Source organism: Carettochelys insculpta, chromosome 31, assembly GCF_033958435.1.
Source record: "Carettochelys insculpta isolate YL-2023 chromosome 31, ASM3395843v1, whole genome shotgun sequence".
Lineage (NCBI taxonomy): Eukaryota > Metazoa > Chordata > Testudines > Carettochelyidae > Carettochelys > Carettochelys insculpta.
This window is the reverse complement of record NC_134167.1, coordinates 11,949,625-11,968,919: the sequence shown is the minus strand read 5'-3', so window position 1 is coordinate 11,968,919 and position 19,295 is coordinate 11,949,625. Positions and strand designations below refer to the sequence as shown.

The 19,295-nt window shown below is 43.3% G+C and overlaps 1 protein-coding gene across 1 annotated transcript in view; it reads right to left on the bottom strand.

Annotated features, from left to right (window-relative positions):
* SLC4A5 (solute carrier family 4 member 5) overlaps nucleotides 1–19,295 on the bottom strand; it is a 113,394-nt gene that overhangs the window by 52,241 nt on the left and 41,858 nt on the right. The window contains exons 5-8 of the mRNA XM_074981542.1: nucleotides 17,591–17,751; nucleotides 15,021–15,176; nucleotides 8,653–8,748; nucleotides 7,429–7,484 (exon numbers count right to left, since the gene is read on the bottom strand). Of these exons, the coding sequence (XP_074837643.1) occupies nucleotides 7,429–7,484; nucleotides 8,653–8,748; nucleotides 15,021–15,176; nucleotides 17,591–17,751 (469 nt within the window). The remainder of the gene's footprint in view (nucleotides 1–7,428; nucleotides 7,485–8,652; nucleotides 8,749–15,020; nucleotides 15,177–17,590; nucleotides 17,752–19,295) is intronic.

Here is a 19,295-nt window from a genome sequence, read left to right as displayed (position 1 = left end):
CTAGCAGCCTGACTGTTCCCCATATGTAATGAGGAAGGAGGGTTCATCTTAATGTGTGACTTGAGGTCACTGTCCATGTTGTAATTCAGTCCCCAGATCTCTACTGAGAGGGAGCAAACAACAATAGGTAGGGGCCTCATCTCCTACATTTATCCTTGGGTCTCTTGTCTCCTTCAGCCCTTTCCATTATTCATCTAAAAGGGTTCAATACGAACCCAGGCAGGATGTTGTTATAATCTATATGCCAGCATGAGGAGAGGCATGTGAGCTGGGCAGCCCTCATCCCCCGCTTCTAATCTTTTAAATCCAATGGGAAAAAACACATTAATAAACCAACACCTCTGATGCCACTTGGAATAAGCAAGAGCAGGAGTTAACGGTGACCACTAAGCTTCATGAAAAACTCAAAAAAGTCCCTTTGTAGTGGCTCTGGTAGGCTGATTAAAACCCACATTCTTTGGAAGGAAACAGTTTGCATATCTTAGCATTAACCCTCGACATACTGGCTTTTGAGTGTAACGTTCGGATTTTCTTGTCAGGGAACTTGCTTTCATTACAGTGGCTCCGAACAAAGAGCCTCCACGCGTAGATTCTGATTGGGAAGTGCTCTTAAGCAATATTGGCCCAAGGTACATGCTTTTTCCAAACAGTACAGACATTCTGCTTCCTGGTCGGGGGTGGTTGGGGAAGGAGCTGACAGAATTGCTGGGCTCTGATCCAGAAAGAGGCAGGGCCCGAGGTGGAAGAGGTCGAGCTGGGGGCAGTCAGCCCTCAGCACTGCCTGGGTCATGCCATACCCGCACCACAGCCAGCCCTCAGCACTGCCTACAGCATGCTGCTTGCAGCTCTGGAGGTGATTTAAAGGGCCTGATGCTTCCATTAATTTATGTAAATTCCACTCAGTGCCCCGTTCTGGCTATGAAAAGGATGCGACTCTGGTATCCAAGCTGCGACCCTCAAGTCCTCTGGATGCATCAGCTAGTAAGGGTAAAAGCTTCGTGCATCTCACAGTGCCGGTGCCCATTTTGAGCTGATTAAAGCACAAAGGCTGTGATCCAGCTATGTGGGAACCCATCTCATAGATGACCTGGCTAGTAAGGACCACGGTGACCGGCTAGTCTGACCTGCTGTATAGCACAAGCCAGCGGACTTCCCTGAATTAATTTTTGTGCAAGGTCTACCACAGTATTAGAACAAAGCTGTGGCTACCCCGGATTACACAGCAGGGGAGAGAACACAGATCCACAGCTCAGCTAAAAGGGAATTTCTTTAAGTACTCAGCAATATGAGACACTGACAGAGCTTTCCAAAGGGTGGACTGCCCCCCCAGTGGGTCACGGGAAGGTTCTAGATGGGTCACCACATCCAGGGTTGTCCAGAAAACCTCTGAGGGAAGATTGAAAGAACTGGGTTTGCTTAATCTGGAAAAGAGAAGACTGAGAGGGACATGATAACAGTTTCAAGTATGTAAAAGTTGTTCCAAGGAGGAGGGGGAAAATAATTTTCTTTAACGCCTAAAGGCAGGACAAGGCTTAAATTGCAGCAAGGGAGGTTTAGGCTGGACATTAGGAAAAAACTTAACAGTCAGGGGGATTAAACACTGGAACAAGTTGGGAGGTTGTGGAATCTCCATCATTGGACTTTTTTAAGGGCAAGTTAGAAAAGCACCTGTTAGGGATGATGTAGAAGGTGCTTAGTCCTGTCATGAGTGCAGAGGACTGGACTTGATGACTTCATGCAGTCCCTTCCAGTCCTATGATCCTACTGACTTAAATAGAGCCATAAATTAGCATTGTGGGGTTCTCTACTGATCATTTCTCATTGGCCACCAGTTCACAGCCCAGCAGGGCATAACACTAAGAATAGCTTGTCTAATGCAACAGGGATTTGCACACCCATCTAGGCTGCTCCTTTCCTCACTGACACTAGTAACACAGATTCTGCCCATCAGAATGGGGCAGGAAAAAAATGGTGGATAATTCCCGAGGCAGAAGAGAAGCCAGCTCTCTTTCCTCTAGTTGTAATGACCCACAAAATCTTTCATGTGACAATAAAGTCAGCAGAAGCTGCTTGTACGCACAAGAAGCAGGTGCAAGAGGGAAGTCGCATTTGTTGCAAACTAGTATGCATGTGACCTCAGCCCTGTTAGGGCAGAAAGACTTCTCAAATGCTGGAAAATGTATAACAGTCAGATTCATAGATTCCAAGGCCAGGAAGTACCACCATGATCATCTTGTCTGACCTCTTGTATGACCTGCCATAAAACTATTCCTATAGCGGATTTTTCAGAAAAACATCAATTCTATTTAAAAATTGTCATTAGTAGAGAATTTACCATGAACTTTGGTAAATTATTCCAGTAGTTAATTGTTCTCAGTTTTAAAAATTTACACCTTATTACCGATCTGAAAATTGTCTGGCTCTAATTTCCAGCCATTGCATCATGTTACGCCTTTCTCTGCTACACCGAAAACCCAGTTATTTTCCATGTAGATTAAATATTAGACTGTAGTCAAATCACCAACCTTCTCTTTGCTAAGCGACATACATTCCAGAGCTCCTTTACATGACAGAACAAAAACAGCTGTGACAACTACATGGGTTTCAATATTAGAGCAGTGACATAATTTCCATCAAATAATAAAGGCTGCTATGAAGTCATGACGGAATGAACAAACCAATTCTATAAACTCTACTCTCCCATACTGACACACTTTTAAAAGCGTAACTTGTAACTCAAAAATCGCACACACAGATTATTGTAACATTTTGGAAAAAAAATTTTACTTCAAGCATAAAGAGCATGGCTATTGAATTAATTTTTAGGGCCAACTGGCAAACACCCTGCTGAAGTGCTGGACTTTTACCACGATACATGTGCAGGATCAATATTGGTAAAAGTGTTTGAAATCCTCAGTTAAAAATTGCTGTATTAGTAGAAAGTAGGATTCTGACCTGTGCAATGTGGTTTCTCTCTTATCACTGAACCTTTCATTTCATGGCAGCCTGAGCTATCATTTCTGGAAGTACCCATTTCAATGTCTCAGATAAAGGATTCTAATCTCCAACAAGTTCGCATTCACTGCCTGTCAGGGTTAAAACTACTGTGCCTGTCTTAATCTATAGATCTTTATTTCAGCAGGACCATTCACTCCATTAAAAAAAGGAGTCATCTCAGTATTTCTGTTGTTCAGAAGAGCTATATCTATTCTACATATTTACTTCTAGAAATGGCAATTCAGGATGATGTGAAACAAAGGATTAAAAAACAGGTGAGTAGTCGTATTCTACAGATAAGACTAGTACTTGCTCTAATACAGTAACTTTGAGGATTTTAAGCACTTCCTCAAATATTAAATCTTACAGTGACCGAGTGGAATATTTTACGCACCTGAAAAGTCACTCAACTGTGCACACAGAGGTTAAGTGACTTGTCAAAAGCCAAAAAATGAATCAGTGGCAAAGTCTGGAAAAGAATGCAGGAGTCCCAAAATTCAGGGCCTACTTTCACTAGCAGGTAACACACTTTAAATAGGTACAGACGAAAGCTAGAATTTCAGATTCCTAGTGCTCTGCTCTAACCACTAGACAATCACTCCCATAACCAGAAAAAAAAAAGACGCCAATTCTTATTTCCAGTGACCTACTTTAACTAACAGACAGCTAGCCTTTCTACAATTGAGGGGAATAGAAGCCAAGTGTCTGGACCACCACACTACTTCAATCATTAGAAACACTCCCTCTCAGAAACAGTCTCAGCCTTCACTTGTGTCTCTGTGGCTCATTTGAGCTTAATACCAGATCTGTGCAGGGCTAATGAAATTGTGAAGGTTCATAGACTAATCTGAGATGGTAACAGTGTGTCCCTTCCTGATGAGTTTGAAGGGTGCTAAATGATGCATTGAGGTCATGTTCAGGATCAAACTGAGCTTTGGCATGTTGAAGGGTTTCAGTGTGACAGAAAAAAAAAAGCCCGTGGTAATCTCACATGAGGCGCTTTGGTGGTTATTGACTGGGTGAAGCAGCACAGATTTCTAATTAATAACACTGGGATACACTAGCCAGAAAAGATCAAAACAATATCCACGTTTCCTCAGATTGCTTTTGTGTTATGAGAACCATTTTTATACTTTGCACTCCACATCAACGGGAATTTCACTGCTATTTAAACATGGCCATAGTGACAAAGACATAACATAACAGCTTTCCATGCGCCATGGAAGAAGCAAGGTCCATACTGATGCAGAATATTACAGAACAAGCATACACACTATGATCTCACAGGGATACATTACTTTAGTTTTTTCTTGTTTATTGTTTTCATGTAAACACAAAAGTCAGGCTGTTGGGTTGCTCTTCTGTATGGAAAAGCATAACCATCTACTAACTTCTTATTTCATCACCATCTCCTCCTTTTTCATCCCTAGATTAGTAATATTCCTAAATATTTCACCTTGCCTTCATCTCTATTATTTTCTACAAACAACTCCACCTCCTTACTACCCTATTGGTTCTTCCCTCACACCCTGATTCCTCTTTTGTTCAGATGTTCCTTGTCCAAAGCTTGCAAGAGCTTCTCTCCTCACCCCCAAACTCTAAACTCCTTCCAACAAAAGTATTTCTGCAGTGTTTTCATTACTCCTAACCTGCTTTTTCTTGCTGCCCTGAATGTGGCACAGGTATTGGAGGGGGCTGATGTCATCTGAGTTACCAGAGATCAATGTATGTATTAAGTAATGTATTAATGTAAGTATCTGCACTTCCATTCTGTTAATAATGATACGAGGCTCACATGAGACTTTTCTTATGTTGAAAGCAGCAAAACTCTTTAACACATTAACTCTCAATACAATCCACACCATAGATCCAGCTTCTTTCTGTTACCGGACAATCACTCAGAAGGACACACTGTCCTCACCCCAGCACACACTCTCGTCCAAATTTCATCTGGAGGATCTCAAAGGACTTCACAAATATTAACTAAGCACTAGGGAGACAGGTTAGTGTTATCAAAACAGAAGCACAGAGCAAGGAAGTGACTTTCCAAAGTCATTGCAAGTATGTCTGGGCAAGAAATGTTTTTCCATTCCCAAGAGAATTTTTGACATTTCAAAGTTTTGTCCTGTCCTGAACTGAGATGAAAATCAAAATCTTGAAAATTTTCATGACCTGAAAATCCCAACCCCCACCAATTTTTTTTTTTGTTTGAATCGATTTCAAAATGCTTTGTTTCAATTACAATCTTCTAAAATTTTCAGCGTAGATTTACTAAAATTTACTAAGCTTTGTGACTTGAACAACCAAAGCCTTGTAGTTTGGTCATCTGAAAAATAATTTAATCCAATTTGTTTTTAAAGTTGGATGTTTAGTCAAACCCAGCACTGTTGCACAAACCGTTTTGGTTTAGATGACTCAGCATTTCTCAGACGAAAAATTAAAAAAAATTATCAAAACATTCCTGGCCACCTCAAACTGACAGCAACAGGGACCTATTCAGTGCAGAGGAAGAAAGAGAAGTTACAATATAGGAACAATCCATTTCCTTAGATTTTAAGCTGCCTGGGATAGGTGCTCTCTCTTTGGTCCGTGTTTGTACAGTACCTAGCTTAACAGAAGCCTGATCCACAAAAGGACTGCTAGACGCTACTTCGATCAGGCCTACTAATGGTAGGGAAAGGGGAAAATGGGGCAGTTGCACCAGGGCCTGGCATTTCAAAGGCACCTGGAGCACCAACTGCCACTGCTACTGCAATGACTGCCCTAGGCCCTGCCCCTTCTGCCCTTAGCCCTGCCCCTTCCATGGGCATGAAGCCAGGCCCCCATCCCACTTTGCCCTGGGCGCCACAGTGGCTGTCGGCTCTGCTGCCTTCAATAAATAAATGATAATAGTACTTCATGCTGAGCATGGCAACATGTCAATTAATCCAGTTCATAAGGACTGGCCCTGCAATTTAGCTGCTTATAGCAATGGGCCATCAGGAATTTTGTGTCAGCCACAAGTCTTGTTTTGTTTTTTTTAATAATGTTTAAACATTTTAAAACAACTCTGCAGCTGGTGTAATCAATGCTTTTCAGAGCTCCTGATCATCTCATTAGCTCCTTGTCCTCTCCCACCTCCATTATCCATTCGTTGTATCCAACTGCTATATACATAAATTCTACACTCTTCAAAGCAGCGATCCTCTTATTTGCATCATGCTTAGCACAAATGGTCCCTGCTCAGAATCTTTAGGTGCTATGAATACAAATGAACAATAATAAGGAAGCTACACATAGTATGGAAACACAAATTAATCCCAAACTGTGCACCATACCCGTTAAAGGAGCATGATCACACAGAAATGTGTAGTCAATGTATAAATTAATCTGCAGAACTCACTGTTGCAGGGTATTCCTGAAACAAGATTCAAATACCTTTTTTTTTAAAAAATCCCATCTAGTGTACCTGTGGAGTCCCCTTTAGCTATGCACTTGTCTAATCCTCTTCAGAATTCTACTAAATTATGCAATTATGGCCAGGAGTTCCATAGGGGAATTCCAAGCTGCGTACGGAAGACTGTTCTTTTAATGCTTTTAAATTTGCTTCCTTTCACTTAGCACAGGAGTCAGCAACCCCTGGCATGGGAGCTAAGAGTGGTACATGAGCTGATTTTCATCAGCACATGAGGCAGGAGCTCAGCCCCGCCCCTTCTCCCCCATGCAGCCAGGAGCTTGCTCAAAGACATGCCACCTGCAGATTAAAAAAAGACCAGCTCACGCTACCAATTTAAAGCTCTGCATCTTTACTGATTTATGAATGAAGCTGTTGTAAGTAGGACTATTAGTGACTTTAAAAAGTATCACCAGCACTTGGACTGTACATAGATATCAAAAGGTCAAATTTTGGCACTGTGCCTTGGAAAGGTTGCTGACCCTTGACTTAGTGTCTCCTTGCTCAATGAAACCACGTTTGGTAGGCTTAAAAGTATCAGACATTTATGTAGGGATGAGAACATCCTATTAAAAGTGATAATCCATAAAGGATGCAATTTTACCACCTTCAGGGCATAAACCAACCACTAACTGATGGGGGGATAGGGAGAATCTTCTTCTAGTGACGGGTTACTCCATAAGCATTCACCATGAAGCATCTTGTATTAACTAGGAATAAAACCCTGGACTAGGTCAGCTCTGTGAGTTTTATATTCCAATTAATCTACTAGACTGAAGATTAAAATTAGACATAGAATGCTGTCAAACATAGGAGATACATATATATGTAACTGTCCCGCATGAACACAACCAACTTTGGGGCCGCTCATATTTACGGTTTATGGACGAGAGTATAACAGGAGATATGTGTCTTTCGCCCCCTTTATCATGGGAGGCCATCGGTCATTACGATACACAGAAAACCTTGGTCCACAAAAGGCTTTTAGAACTTACTACCTGATCTGTGCTTGGAGTATCTGTGATGTCATTCATGCTTCTGCTTTGTGCATGGCCTAAAGAGAGCACAAGTAAAAGACACTGTAAGAAACATTGACAGGCCATTAACTTTCTATGCACAGGTTGGTCTATATTGTGCCCTTCACCTGTGTGGCTGACAAACTGGAGAGCAGGGTTGTGGGTTCCCTCTAGTGCTGCTCATTTCTATAGTAGGAGAGCTTCTGATTTCATTTCCATCATGATAAATATGGTGTGGCTCATCTGGATTATGCCCAGATTTAACATGGCATAAATCTGATCAGAACAGAGTAACCCTGCTGGAGTTCACTTGATTTATACCAGTGTAACTAGGATCAGATTCCAGCCACGCATTAATACGCATCTCCCGCATGGCAAGGGCCAAACTGTGCCCTTGCATTTGCAGATATGAATCCCTCTGAGTTAATGAGGACAGATCTATGTGGATTTGTTTCCCTCTTTTGGGTCCCTTTACCCTCGTCCTGTGATGTGTTGCCCCAGCTTCCGTGTTTTCCCAAGAGGGCTTTCTCAAGGTCTGTGCTAAGTTGCATGAGCATGAGAGCTCGTACATACAAAATCTGTGGGTGATCAATGAAAGCTTTGCGCAGAGTCCCCAGAAATGTTCCACTGTGAATAAATCGTAAAGAGTATTTGGCCCACAGAGTGCAAGCATGAAAATGACCCTGTAAACTAGCACCTCCCATGTTCCTCTGGGAGATGGATCCCCAAGATCCCATCATCCTGTTGTTGTTGATCACCCGTCCCTTCCCCCTCACTCCAGCTTCTTCCATCCTAGGAATCTTCATCAGTGGGTCTTTGCCCACGAAAGCTTATGCTCCAAAATATCTGTTAGTCTATAAGGTGCCACAGAACTGCTTGTTCTTTCCTGCTATGTAAACCCTGGATTCTGTTTCTCCTCTTCTTTTTCATCTGAAGTAGTGGGATTTACCCATGGAAGCTAATAAACGTGAGAGTTGCTAAGGTGCCACAGGACTGCTAGTCATTTTAGAGTATACTTACAGCAATATTTTCAGATGGAAAAGGGATTTTCTAATAGACCATTCTCACAATTTACAATATAGGTCCAAGGAAATAATATATTGTGCTGAATGTGAATCAGCTGAATAACTCAGGAATATAGATTCCCAATCAGGTGTTAGACACAGCTGCTTCTCTAAGCAAGTAAGTAATGGTTGTCCAACTTACGTAAACGTCCGTAATTTGCATTCTGCCTCATTCTAAGATCTTCGGTGGAGCGGTGAAAACTGGCCCCTGCCGCTGGGCTCCGGACAGGACTGCGACCTGAATGGGAGAAAGCATTTAGAACACATGAATGTGTGTATGCAATGATCTGTGAGCAGTTACTGCCAGCTCATATCAGATGACCAACAATGAAGCTGCTTTGTCATTTTCGGGTTTTGAAACTTGGGTAGCCAGGGGTGAAAATGAATTGTCCGGTAATGAACTTGGATGCATTTCTTAGATTTCAAACATCTACTCATATTTTGCAAGCTTGGCTATGAATTCAGCATCATTTTCCACTTTGGGCCCAGGGAGAGCGATTTTTCCATTGGGAAGAAACAATCTTACTTCTGACGGGATTTTTTAATAATTTTCTTGTGGAGGGAATTCGTGCAGAAGGCCAATACAAGGTTTATGCCACTACCTTTCTTCCACTTAAGCCCTAATTTGAGGCCTTAAGTGACATTTAATTGGTGCGCAGGCCCTATTCTACCTCTCCGAACAAGAATGAGCATCACACTGTGTGAACACATACTCCACTGGTCTTTGTGCTCAGATATCATGGTTATAATTAAGAAAAGAAATGGACTGAGCAAACAGAACTGGGTTAACAATTCTGTTGGCATGGTTTGTAACGGATTGACAATACCCTGTATTATCCTGAACAACTGTTCTGGAATTAACAGACTTCACTGAATTAAATTAAACCTTATTGAATTAGGGCTAATACCTCTGGGGCATGCTGTATTAAAAATGTGTGTTTTTGTGGCACTGTATGGACTTTCTCTAGCTGGGGGCGAGGGGGAAGGTGAGGATGCAAATGAACTTTCTCTTATCAACCCTTTGAAGTCACTCCAATTTATACTAATTCAAACTGGCTTCTCCAGCAGGGACCAAGAGACAAAAATGGGATTTGGATCAATAGCCTTTTGTGCGATCCAGCCGACGGACAGGATCCCTGACCAATGTTCCCCGTAATCTTTTTCATCCAAGTGCAGAATAAGTTTTTATAGGCGCTGAGGCATGTACAAATGTGCACCACCAGCAGAAACAAAAAGCTAGCTGTAGGCACTCTGCTAATCATCTGGGTGGTTTTTGAATCTCTCCTGAGTGGCCGCACAAGTGCCCAGCTTACACGGTGGTATAATCCATCCATTTTGTTGGAGCCACTCCTGGTTTACCCCAATGTAAATGAGATCAGACTGAGACCCAAAGAATAGCTACTTTGACTGCGACACTGATGTTTCCAACACAGATGCTGTTTAGAATAGACCTAAATTGCAAGCATTTATGGAGATTCAGCATCTTCCCAATGTTTGCTGCAATGCTGCTGCCAGACTGGGATATTGTCCTGTGATAGAAAACTCTTCACTAGAGCTGGACAGGATTTGGAATGTGTGTTCCACAGGAAATTCCAACGGTCTGGAAAATCCCCAGTATTTCCTCAAAATGAGAGCTCTAAAAAAAGTGGCTAATGTCAAAACATTTGTCCTTTTATCTCGGTGTCCCGCAAACAAAGTTCAGTGGAACACTGGTGTTCCGTGAACAACTCGCAGGTATGCTGCAAGCACTTGGAAAAATACACTCATGGTTGATATTTTCTGTTTTTGGACCAGAAACAATGTTACTTCTTCATTGTTGTGAGACCTGAGTGAATTACTTTTATTTTTAATCTGACTTTTAAGAAAGTTTTCATAGGCATTCCTCATAAAAATTATTATTTGAGGTCTGTGTTCTCAAAAAGTTTAAGAAAAAGTTTTATTTTATATTAAATGTTATGTAGGTATTGGAACTAGGGGTGAAACCAGACGCCCTGGATAGAAGTGGTTTCCAGCATATACAAGGTTTACATTTTGATTCGATGTAGCTCCACCACTATACAAAGGCTGTGTCTAGACTAGCCCCCAGCTTTGAAGGGGGCACGGTAATTAGGGTGTTGGGAGATTACTAATGAAGTGCTGTGGTGCTTAAGCTAAATCTCCCCTGTGGCAACTTCGACGTATGACACGTCAAAGTGCCGGCTTGCATGTAGCCGCGGGTCAGCCACAGGTACTTTGAAGTGCCCGCGTTACTTCAAAGTCCCTTTATTCCTCATTTAGTAGCCCCCCAACACCCCAATTACTGTGCCCCCTTCAAAGTTGGGGGCTAGTCTAGACACAGCCAAACTGTTCCAGTACCCCTGAAATATTAACTAGAGCATACATACATTATTCTACATACACAATAGATACATATATTAAAATCGATATTGTAATATAAAAGTCAAAACAAAATGCAACTCAACTTTGATTCAAATTGTTTTTGATAGTATCAAAATGAAGCCTTCCAGAGAAAAAGTTGGGGAAATTGACACAAAACATTTAGATTAAATGTCATTTGCAAAAGAAAATGGTTCTGTCAAAACTGTTTTGACAAGCTCTACTGATCACGGACAGGCTTGAAGCAATAACAAGAAAAGCAGCTACAAACAACAATCTTGCCTGTAATTTAATAATGGACTCAGTGCTACACCTACTAAATAAATGGAAAAAACTACCTTTGTGGGTTCACTATCTATCTGCTCCTGCATACTCCTATCCTTTGTCAGTATTCGTTTCAATGACTTATTTCACATTAATCGGAAAAGACCCACAGCGTAAATATTGAAAAACAATTGAAGAGAGTTGGCAGTTTTTCAGAGAGGTGTTAAGGGTCCAAAAACAAGCTATTCTGCTGTGTAGGAAAGATCGAAAGTATGGTAAAAGACTACCTTGGCTTAGCCAGGAGATCTTGTATGATCTCAAAATCAGAAAGGAGTCACATAAAAACTGACCATTAGGACAAATTACAAAGGATGAATATAAGCAAACAATACATGTATGAAGGGCAAGATTAGCAAGGCAAAGGCACAAAATGAGCTCAAGCTACCTAGAGACATAAAGGGTAACAAGACGACATTTTATAAAATATATTAGAAGCCAGAGGAAGACCAAGGACAGGGCAGGCCCACTACTCAGTGAGGAGGGAGAAACAATATTAGGAAACTTGGAAATGGCAGAGATGTTCAATGACTTCTTTGTTTTGGCCTTCACCAAGAAGTCTGATGAAGAAATGCCTAACTTAGTGAATGCTAGTGGGAAGGGGGTAGGATTGGAAGATAAAACAAAATAAAAAGAGGATAAGTTAAAATTTACTTAGAAAAATTAGATGTCTGCAAGTCACTGGGGCCTGACGAAATGCATCGTAGAATACTCAAGCTGCTGATAGAGCAGGTATCTCAGCCTTTAGCTAGCATCTTTGAAAAGTCCTAGAAGTCGGGGAAGTTTTCAGAAGACTGGAAAAGGGCAAATATAGTACCCACCTATAAAAAGGGAAATAAGAACAACCCAGGAAACTACAGACCAGGCAGCTTAAATTCTGTGCTAGGAAAGATAATGGAGCAAATAATTAAGGAATTCATCTGGAAGAAAATAAGGTGATAGGTAACAGGCAGCCTGGGTTTGTAAAGAACAAATCATGCCAAACCAAACCAACTGGATAGTTTGTTTTGATAAGGTAACAAATCTTGTGGATAAGGGAGAAGCAGTGGATGTGGTAGACCTAGACTTTTGTAAGGCATTTGCTAAGGTCTCGCATGATCTTCTTATCAATAAACTACAAAAATACAACTTATATGGGGCTACTATAAGATGGGTGCATAACTAACTGTATAACCATTCTCAGAGAGTAGTTATTAATGGTTTGCAGTCACGCTGGAAGGGCATAACAAATGGAATTCCACAGGGGTCTGTTCTGGGACCAGTTCTATTCAATATCTGCATCAACAATTTAGATATTGGCATAGAGAGTATGGGCATTAAGTTTGCAGATGATACCAAGCTGAGAGGAGTTGCAGCTGCTTTGAAGCATAGAGTCATAATTCAAAATGATCTGGACAAACTGGAGAAATGGTCTGAGGTAAATAGGATGAAGTTTAATAAGGACAAAAGTAAAGTACTCCACTGAGGAAGGAACAATCAGCTTCATATATACAGAATGGGAAGCGACTGTCTAGCAAGGAGTACTGCAGAAAGGGATGTAGGGGTCATATTGGACCACAAGCTATATATGCGTGAACAGTGAGATGTCATTGCAAAAACATGATCCTGCGAGCAAAACATGAGAAGTCATTCTTCCCCTCTACTCAGCGTTGATTAGGTGTCAGTTGGAGTATCGTGGCCAGTTCTGGGCACCACATTTCAAGAAAGATGTGGAGAAACTGGAGAAGGCCCAGAGAAGAGCAACAAGAATGATTAAAGGTCTAGAGAATATGAGTGAAGACTTGGGCTTGTTCAGTTTAGAAAAGAAAAAACTGAGAGTAGACATGAGAGTGGGTTTCAAGTACCTAAAACAGTGTTGGAAGGAAGGAAGGAGAAAAATTGTTCTCTTTGGTCTCTGAGGACAGGACAAGGAACAATGGGCTTAAACTGCAGCAAGGGAGGTTTAGACTGGACATTAGTAAAAAGTTCCTAACTCTCAGGGTGGCTAAACACTGAAATAAATTGCCTAGGGAGGTTGTGGAATCTCCATCACTGGAGATTTTTAAGAGCAGGTTAGACAGACATCTAGACAGTGCTTGGTCCTGCTGGAGGGCAGGGGACTGGACTTGATAACCTATCCAGGTCCTTTTCAGTTCTAATGTTCTATGATTGATGAGGAGCAATAACCACAGTCAAAAAAAAAAGTGTTAAAAATCATGAAATGAGCAAAGTTCTGCTACCGCTCTCCCTAGAAGCATGTCTGCCTCACTGAAGTCAATGGAAGTATGTGTGCTGGGGAGCAGGCTATCGGAGATTAGATCCGATGTGCAGCAGTAAAGTCTGAAGTTCTCAGTTTAGGTTAATCTCAAGAGTGGACTAAGGTCAGGAAATCCAAGAGTCCAAAGCGCCTCTCTGTTGATGAGCCCAGGTAAACAACCCAGACTGGAAAAAGAGAAAACTCCATCTACAGCCATTGAAAATGACTGAAACAATTCTGCAGAGCAAGTGACCCAGTGGCGTACCATGCAAGAGCCGCCTTCCAGCACAGCCCTGACCAGGACACCTTTGTGCTGACCTGAAAGGAAACTGACATGCAGATTCTGTTTTCAACTCTTCATCCAACCTTGGCCTTCTATGTTAGAACTGCCACCCAAGGTGCAATGTCATGTTCTAAGGGGCGATGCTACTGCGAGGGGGACCTCTACCAACAGTTTGATTCACACGATGTCAGATGAATAATATTTTTTTATTCACTACCAACCTCAGAAGGATGTGAGCTACCAAGCTGGATTTTACAGGCAGTAAAAAGGCTGAGCCTACCCTGTAATGCCCCCTTTTGGCTAAGTGCTGCTCTGCAGAGGCCCTGCCTCAGTTTACCCTCCTCAAGGTTCCTTAAAGGCTTCACCAGAGCCAGGCACCCTGAGTCCCCCACTCTAACCCACTCCCCCTCCCCTCTCACAGAACCAGGCACTGCAGCTCCTCCCTGCTCTAAATGAATCCCCCTCTCCAGAGCCCGGCACCCCCAGCCTCCCTGCTCTAACCCAATCTCCCTCACCTCCCTGACAGCCAGGTACCCCAGCCCCCTACTCTAACCCAATCCCCCTTCCCAGAGGCAGGCACCCCAAACCTGTCCTCACTCTAACTCAATACTGGCTACTCATGAGAGCCCCAGAACCACTTCTGCTACCACCACCTCCGCTGCCACACGTTTCTCCCACCAAGCAGTAGGGCACGTGTGCAGACAGCACTCCTATCACGCGGCTCTGAGGAGGAGCTGCATTTAATGGCTCAAAGAGCTGCATGCTGTTTGAGAGCCATGGGTTGGCCACCCCTGCTTTAAACATTCCCCTGCCATCTGTCACTTATGCATTCACAACACTACTCAATCCTGGGGCTTGTCCCCTTATCCCAGGAGAGAGTCCTCCTCTTCCCAGAGTCACTTGCAAGCTTTTCTGCATGCACCCTTTGTCCGCTGGTGTCTCAGTTTAACCCTCCCCTTCTCCCAGGAGAGGAGCCCCGCCTCTTGCTCTCTGCAGCTTCACTCTGCTGGCAGATCCTTTCCCCTGTCTTCCCCTTTATAGAGGCCAGGTGCCTTCTCTTAAACTCATATAAGCAGCACGTAATCACTACACTTCACTATCGATTCCCTGCTCCATGTGCTGGGCTACTGGGGGTTCCATCCATTCCTCTCCAGTGTGATCTCCCGGCCCCTTCTGGCCATAAGCTCTGAGACTCCATGAGCTCTACTCATCCCCACAGACTGCAAGAGAAAAGTTAATAAGAGTAAAGGGTGCTGGGATATAGCCACGCATGTGCCGTATCTTGTGAACTCACTTGTGTTGGACGAGACCGATTTGCCAATGTCTGCCAAGGATCGGTGGATCGGCTTCTTGGTCTGGTGGCGGTGTTTCCGCAGGAGCACATAGCTGATTTTCTCTCTCAGCTCTGGTTTGAGCAGACCGTCTTCTACTTGCTTTTCTATAACGTCATCTGAAAGAATAACATTGGAAGCGTGTGCATGACTCACTGAGCTGTGGCGTGGCAGATTCTGTTGGGGGAAAAAAGTCTCCTTGCAAATGCTAGAACCGCGTCAGTTCCAAAGGCTCGCACCTAAAGGTCAGAAGGGGCCAGTATGATAATGTCATCTGACCTCCTGCATATTTGCAGGCCTAGAATCTCACCCACCCACTCCTGGAATAGCCCATCAGCTCTGGCTGAACTACTGCAGTTCTCAAATCATGACTTAAGGACTTCAAGTTACAGAGAGCCCACTATTTACATGAGTGGTCTCCCCCTTTTCTAACCACCAGGTCAGTTTTTGAACAGAAGTGCAATCCAGGACATACCTCAAACCTAAATACACTTGCTCCACCTCCTTCCCCACCCTGCTCACTCCATCTCCCCTCCTTTCCCACTCCCATCCTCACTCTCTTTCACCAGCCTGGAGCAGGGTGTGGGGGTTGAGGTGCAGGCTCTTGTCTGGGGCCAAGGGGATTTAGAGTGTGTGAGGGGTCCCCTGCTGAGTCTGGCGTAGGAGGTTGGGGCGCAGGAGGAGTTGCAGTGCGCAAGCTCTGGGAGGAAGTTTGTATCCAGGAGGAGCTTGAAGCTGGGGCAGGAGATTGGGGTGCAGGAGGGCATTCCAGGGTGGGCCAAGGGTTCAGGGTATGGACTCCAGCTTACTTAGATGGCTCCTGGGTGGCAACACAGTGAGGCTAAGGCAGGCTTACTCCACCCTGTCCCTGCACCCTCCTGAAAGCAGCCGGCATGTCCAGCAGCAGCCTCTTGGTGGGAGGGGCAAGTGGGTCTGTACACTGCCCCCTCCATTTGCAGGCACCACCCCCATACCTCCTATTGTCTGAGGTTTCCTGTTCCCGGAGAATGGGAGCTGTACACAAGGACAGCAAGTGGAGACTCCCCTCTGCCCTGGACTTGCGCTGCTCCTGAAAGCAGCTGTCATGTCGTCTGCCCAGCCTTTTGCAGGGACCACAGAGTCATGTCAGCTGCTTTCAGGATTGGCTCAGGGCCAGGGCAGGGGGCTCTGCTGTTTTAGCCCTGCTCTGCTGCCAGACTGTTAGCAGCCAATCTCCCAGTTTCGCTGCAGGAGCCTTCAGGAAATCAAGCCAAATATTCCACAGATGGGTGGAAAAATGAGAAGGAATGAATGTTGTTATATGCACCAATCTCAAGATAATGTGCACCATCAGCAGAAACCAAAAAACCCAAAACCAAAAAAACTAGATCCAATGTATTTGTTTAAAAAAAAATCACCATAGGGATTCATTACTCCAGCGACACCAGGTTAGGCACTCACTATTTACTGTGACTTGTAACCTATCCTATAAATCACCTTCTGTACTCAGTGACTGGAAGATAGCTAATGTGATGCCTATATTTAAAAAGTACACTAGAGGTGATCCTGGCAATTACAAACCAGTAAGTCTAATGTCAGTGTTGGGCAAATTAGTTGAAACTGTAGTAAAAAATAAAACTAGTAAAAAATAAACTTGTCACACACAGATGAACATAACTTTTGGGGAAAAGTCAACATTGTTTTTGTAAGGAGAAATCATGCCTTATTAATCTATGAGTTCTCTGAGGGGTCAATAAAGCATGCAGACAAAAGGGAATCCAGTGGCTATGATATACTTAGATTTCCAGAAAACCTTTGACAAGGTCCCTCAGCAAAGGCTCTTAAGTAAAGTAAGTTGTCATGGGATGAGAGGGAAGGTCCTCTTATGGAGTGATAGCCAGCTAAAGGACAGGAAACAGAGGGTAGGAATAAATGGTTAAGTTTTCAGAATGAAGTGTGGTAACTAGTGAAGTCCCCCAAGGGTCAATAATGGGACTGATCTTATTTATAAATGATCTAGAGAAAGATGTAAACTGTGAGGTGGTAAAATCTGCAGATGATACTAAACTGCTTAAGATAGTTAAGAACGGAGCTGACTGCGAAGACCTTCAAAAAGATGTCACAAAACCAAGCGGCAACAAAACGGCAAATGATATTTAATCTCGATAGGAGTAAAGTAATGCACATTGGTAAAAAATAATCCCAACCATAATAATCCTAACCATCACTGGTTAGGCCTCAGCTGGAGTATTGTGTCCAGTTTTGGGCACCACAGTTCAAGAAAGATGTGGAGAAATTTGAGGGAAATATTTAAGAGGTCATCAAATCCAGCCCCCTGCCCTCATGGCAGGATCAAGTACTGTTTAGACCATCCCTGTTACTGGAAGGTTTCGGAACCACTGATCTTTACTGCTGTTTAAATTGTGTACTATTTGAGCTGCTATTATTCCCGCATCCCAAATTACTCTGAGGTGAGTGATACTTTCTCTAGTTCTAGGTAAAGTGTCAGTGCACCGAGAAAACCCCTCTGCTGTTTGTAATGAGAGGCGAGTACCTATGATCTGCGGTAAGGAGTAGCCGTCTAAGTCAAGCAGCACCGTCCCTGTCTGTAGACATGTGCGCAGTTCAAACAGGCTGTGCAAAGATAACGTGGACACATGAGGCTTGCTCCATCTCTCCCCTCCTTCTTCCACCTTTTCTTCAAACTTTATCCACCTGAAACAACAAAAGTCATGGTTATGATCCCAACTGGGTACAAATGCATGGCTAGCAAGTGGCACCTCTGTCCAAACGATATCTCATTCGGGTGACCAGCACAAAGAACAAACTTAAACAGAACAGCTCGATCACTAGGCAGCAACAGGAGGTGAACGTTTTACTAGTAGATATGTTTATGAGCAATACACTGGATTAGTAGCCTTTGCTTCAGTAAGGGCTGGGTGTGTTGGTTAGAGGTGCTTGGAGGAGCCCAGGACTGGAACAGCTGAGGACTGAGAGGCATCGGAAGAGCATAATTACAGACTGGGTAGAGCTAGCGGGGATGCTAGAAGAGTCCTAGATCAGAATGGCGGAGTACTGGCAAAGCTGCATAACTAGAGGTATCTTACAAGACCTTGACCAGCAGTATTAGCACTGTTATATGAGGCTCTCCTTTCCATCTTCCACCTGCTTCACAAGCATGAATGAATTCATCCTCATACCACCCCTGCAATGCACGTCTGTATATTACAGATGAGAAAGCAGAGGCTGGGAGGTTTAGCTATTTGTCTACTAGTCTCAGGGGGTAGCTGTGTTAGTCCATGGCTTCACCAAAAACAAGCAGTCCTGTAGCACCTTAAAGACTAAAATTTTTTTTTTATTAGGTAATGAACTTTCGTGGGTAAGACCCGCTTCTTCAGATTTTCAGACTGGCATACATAATAAGAACCCAGGGTTCGTATAGTGGGGTTGGGTGGCAGGAGAAGGAAGGAAAGAAAAAAAATGGTGGGGTTGCCTGTCATTAACAGAACCTATGGAAAAAGTAAATTAAGTGGGATGTGTGCCATTTCCACAAATATCAAATGTGTGGAAATTGCCCTTGCAATGCATAAGATAAATTAAATCTCTTTTAGGCCCCAGGTTCGATGTATCAAATAAATGAGCCTCACACACCTGCCCATCCGCTAATGTGATATGTGCCATCTCATGCCAGCTATGCCCTTCTGCCATGGGCAGTCAATAAACTGGACAGTCTCTGCGCCAAAGGATGAATGGATGTAAATCCATCATCAGCAATTGGAATACACATAAACCTACAGGGGAACACTTTAACCAGCCTGGGCATTCAATAAAGTATTTAAAAGTATTCTATTCCCCTAGAAAAGGATTTTACCACAAGATTACAGAGGGCAACATCTGAATTGGAATTCATTTGCAAGTTTCACACATTTTACCTTCTCTCCTGCCAGACCTAAGAAAAGGACCCCAGAGTACTGACTTCCTGCTCCAATCATTAGACAATGCTCCCTCCCTTTTAAAAAGAAAAACTGTTCTGCTTTTAATGTTCTGCAGCAGCTTCTTAACATGCATTATGAAGAGTAACACAAATAAATGAATTGGAGCCGATTTCTGTCGGCTCCTGGAGAATACGACTCGTGCTCCAATTAAGCACAAGTAATTCTCGGCAATGTGCCTCTATTTATTTTGGAAGTAAAGCTGCTGTTCCCTTAAATCAGGTTTGTAGATGCCCAACTCCATGAATTCTCATGGATTAGTCAGTC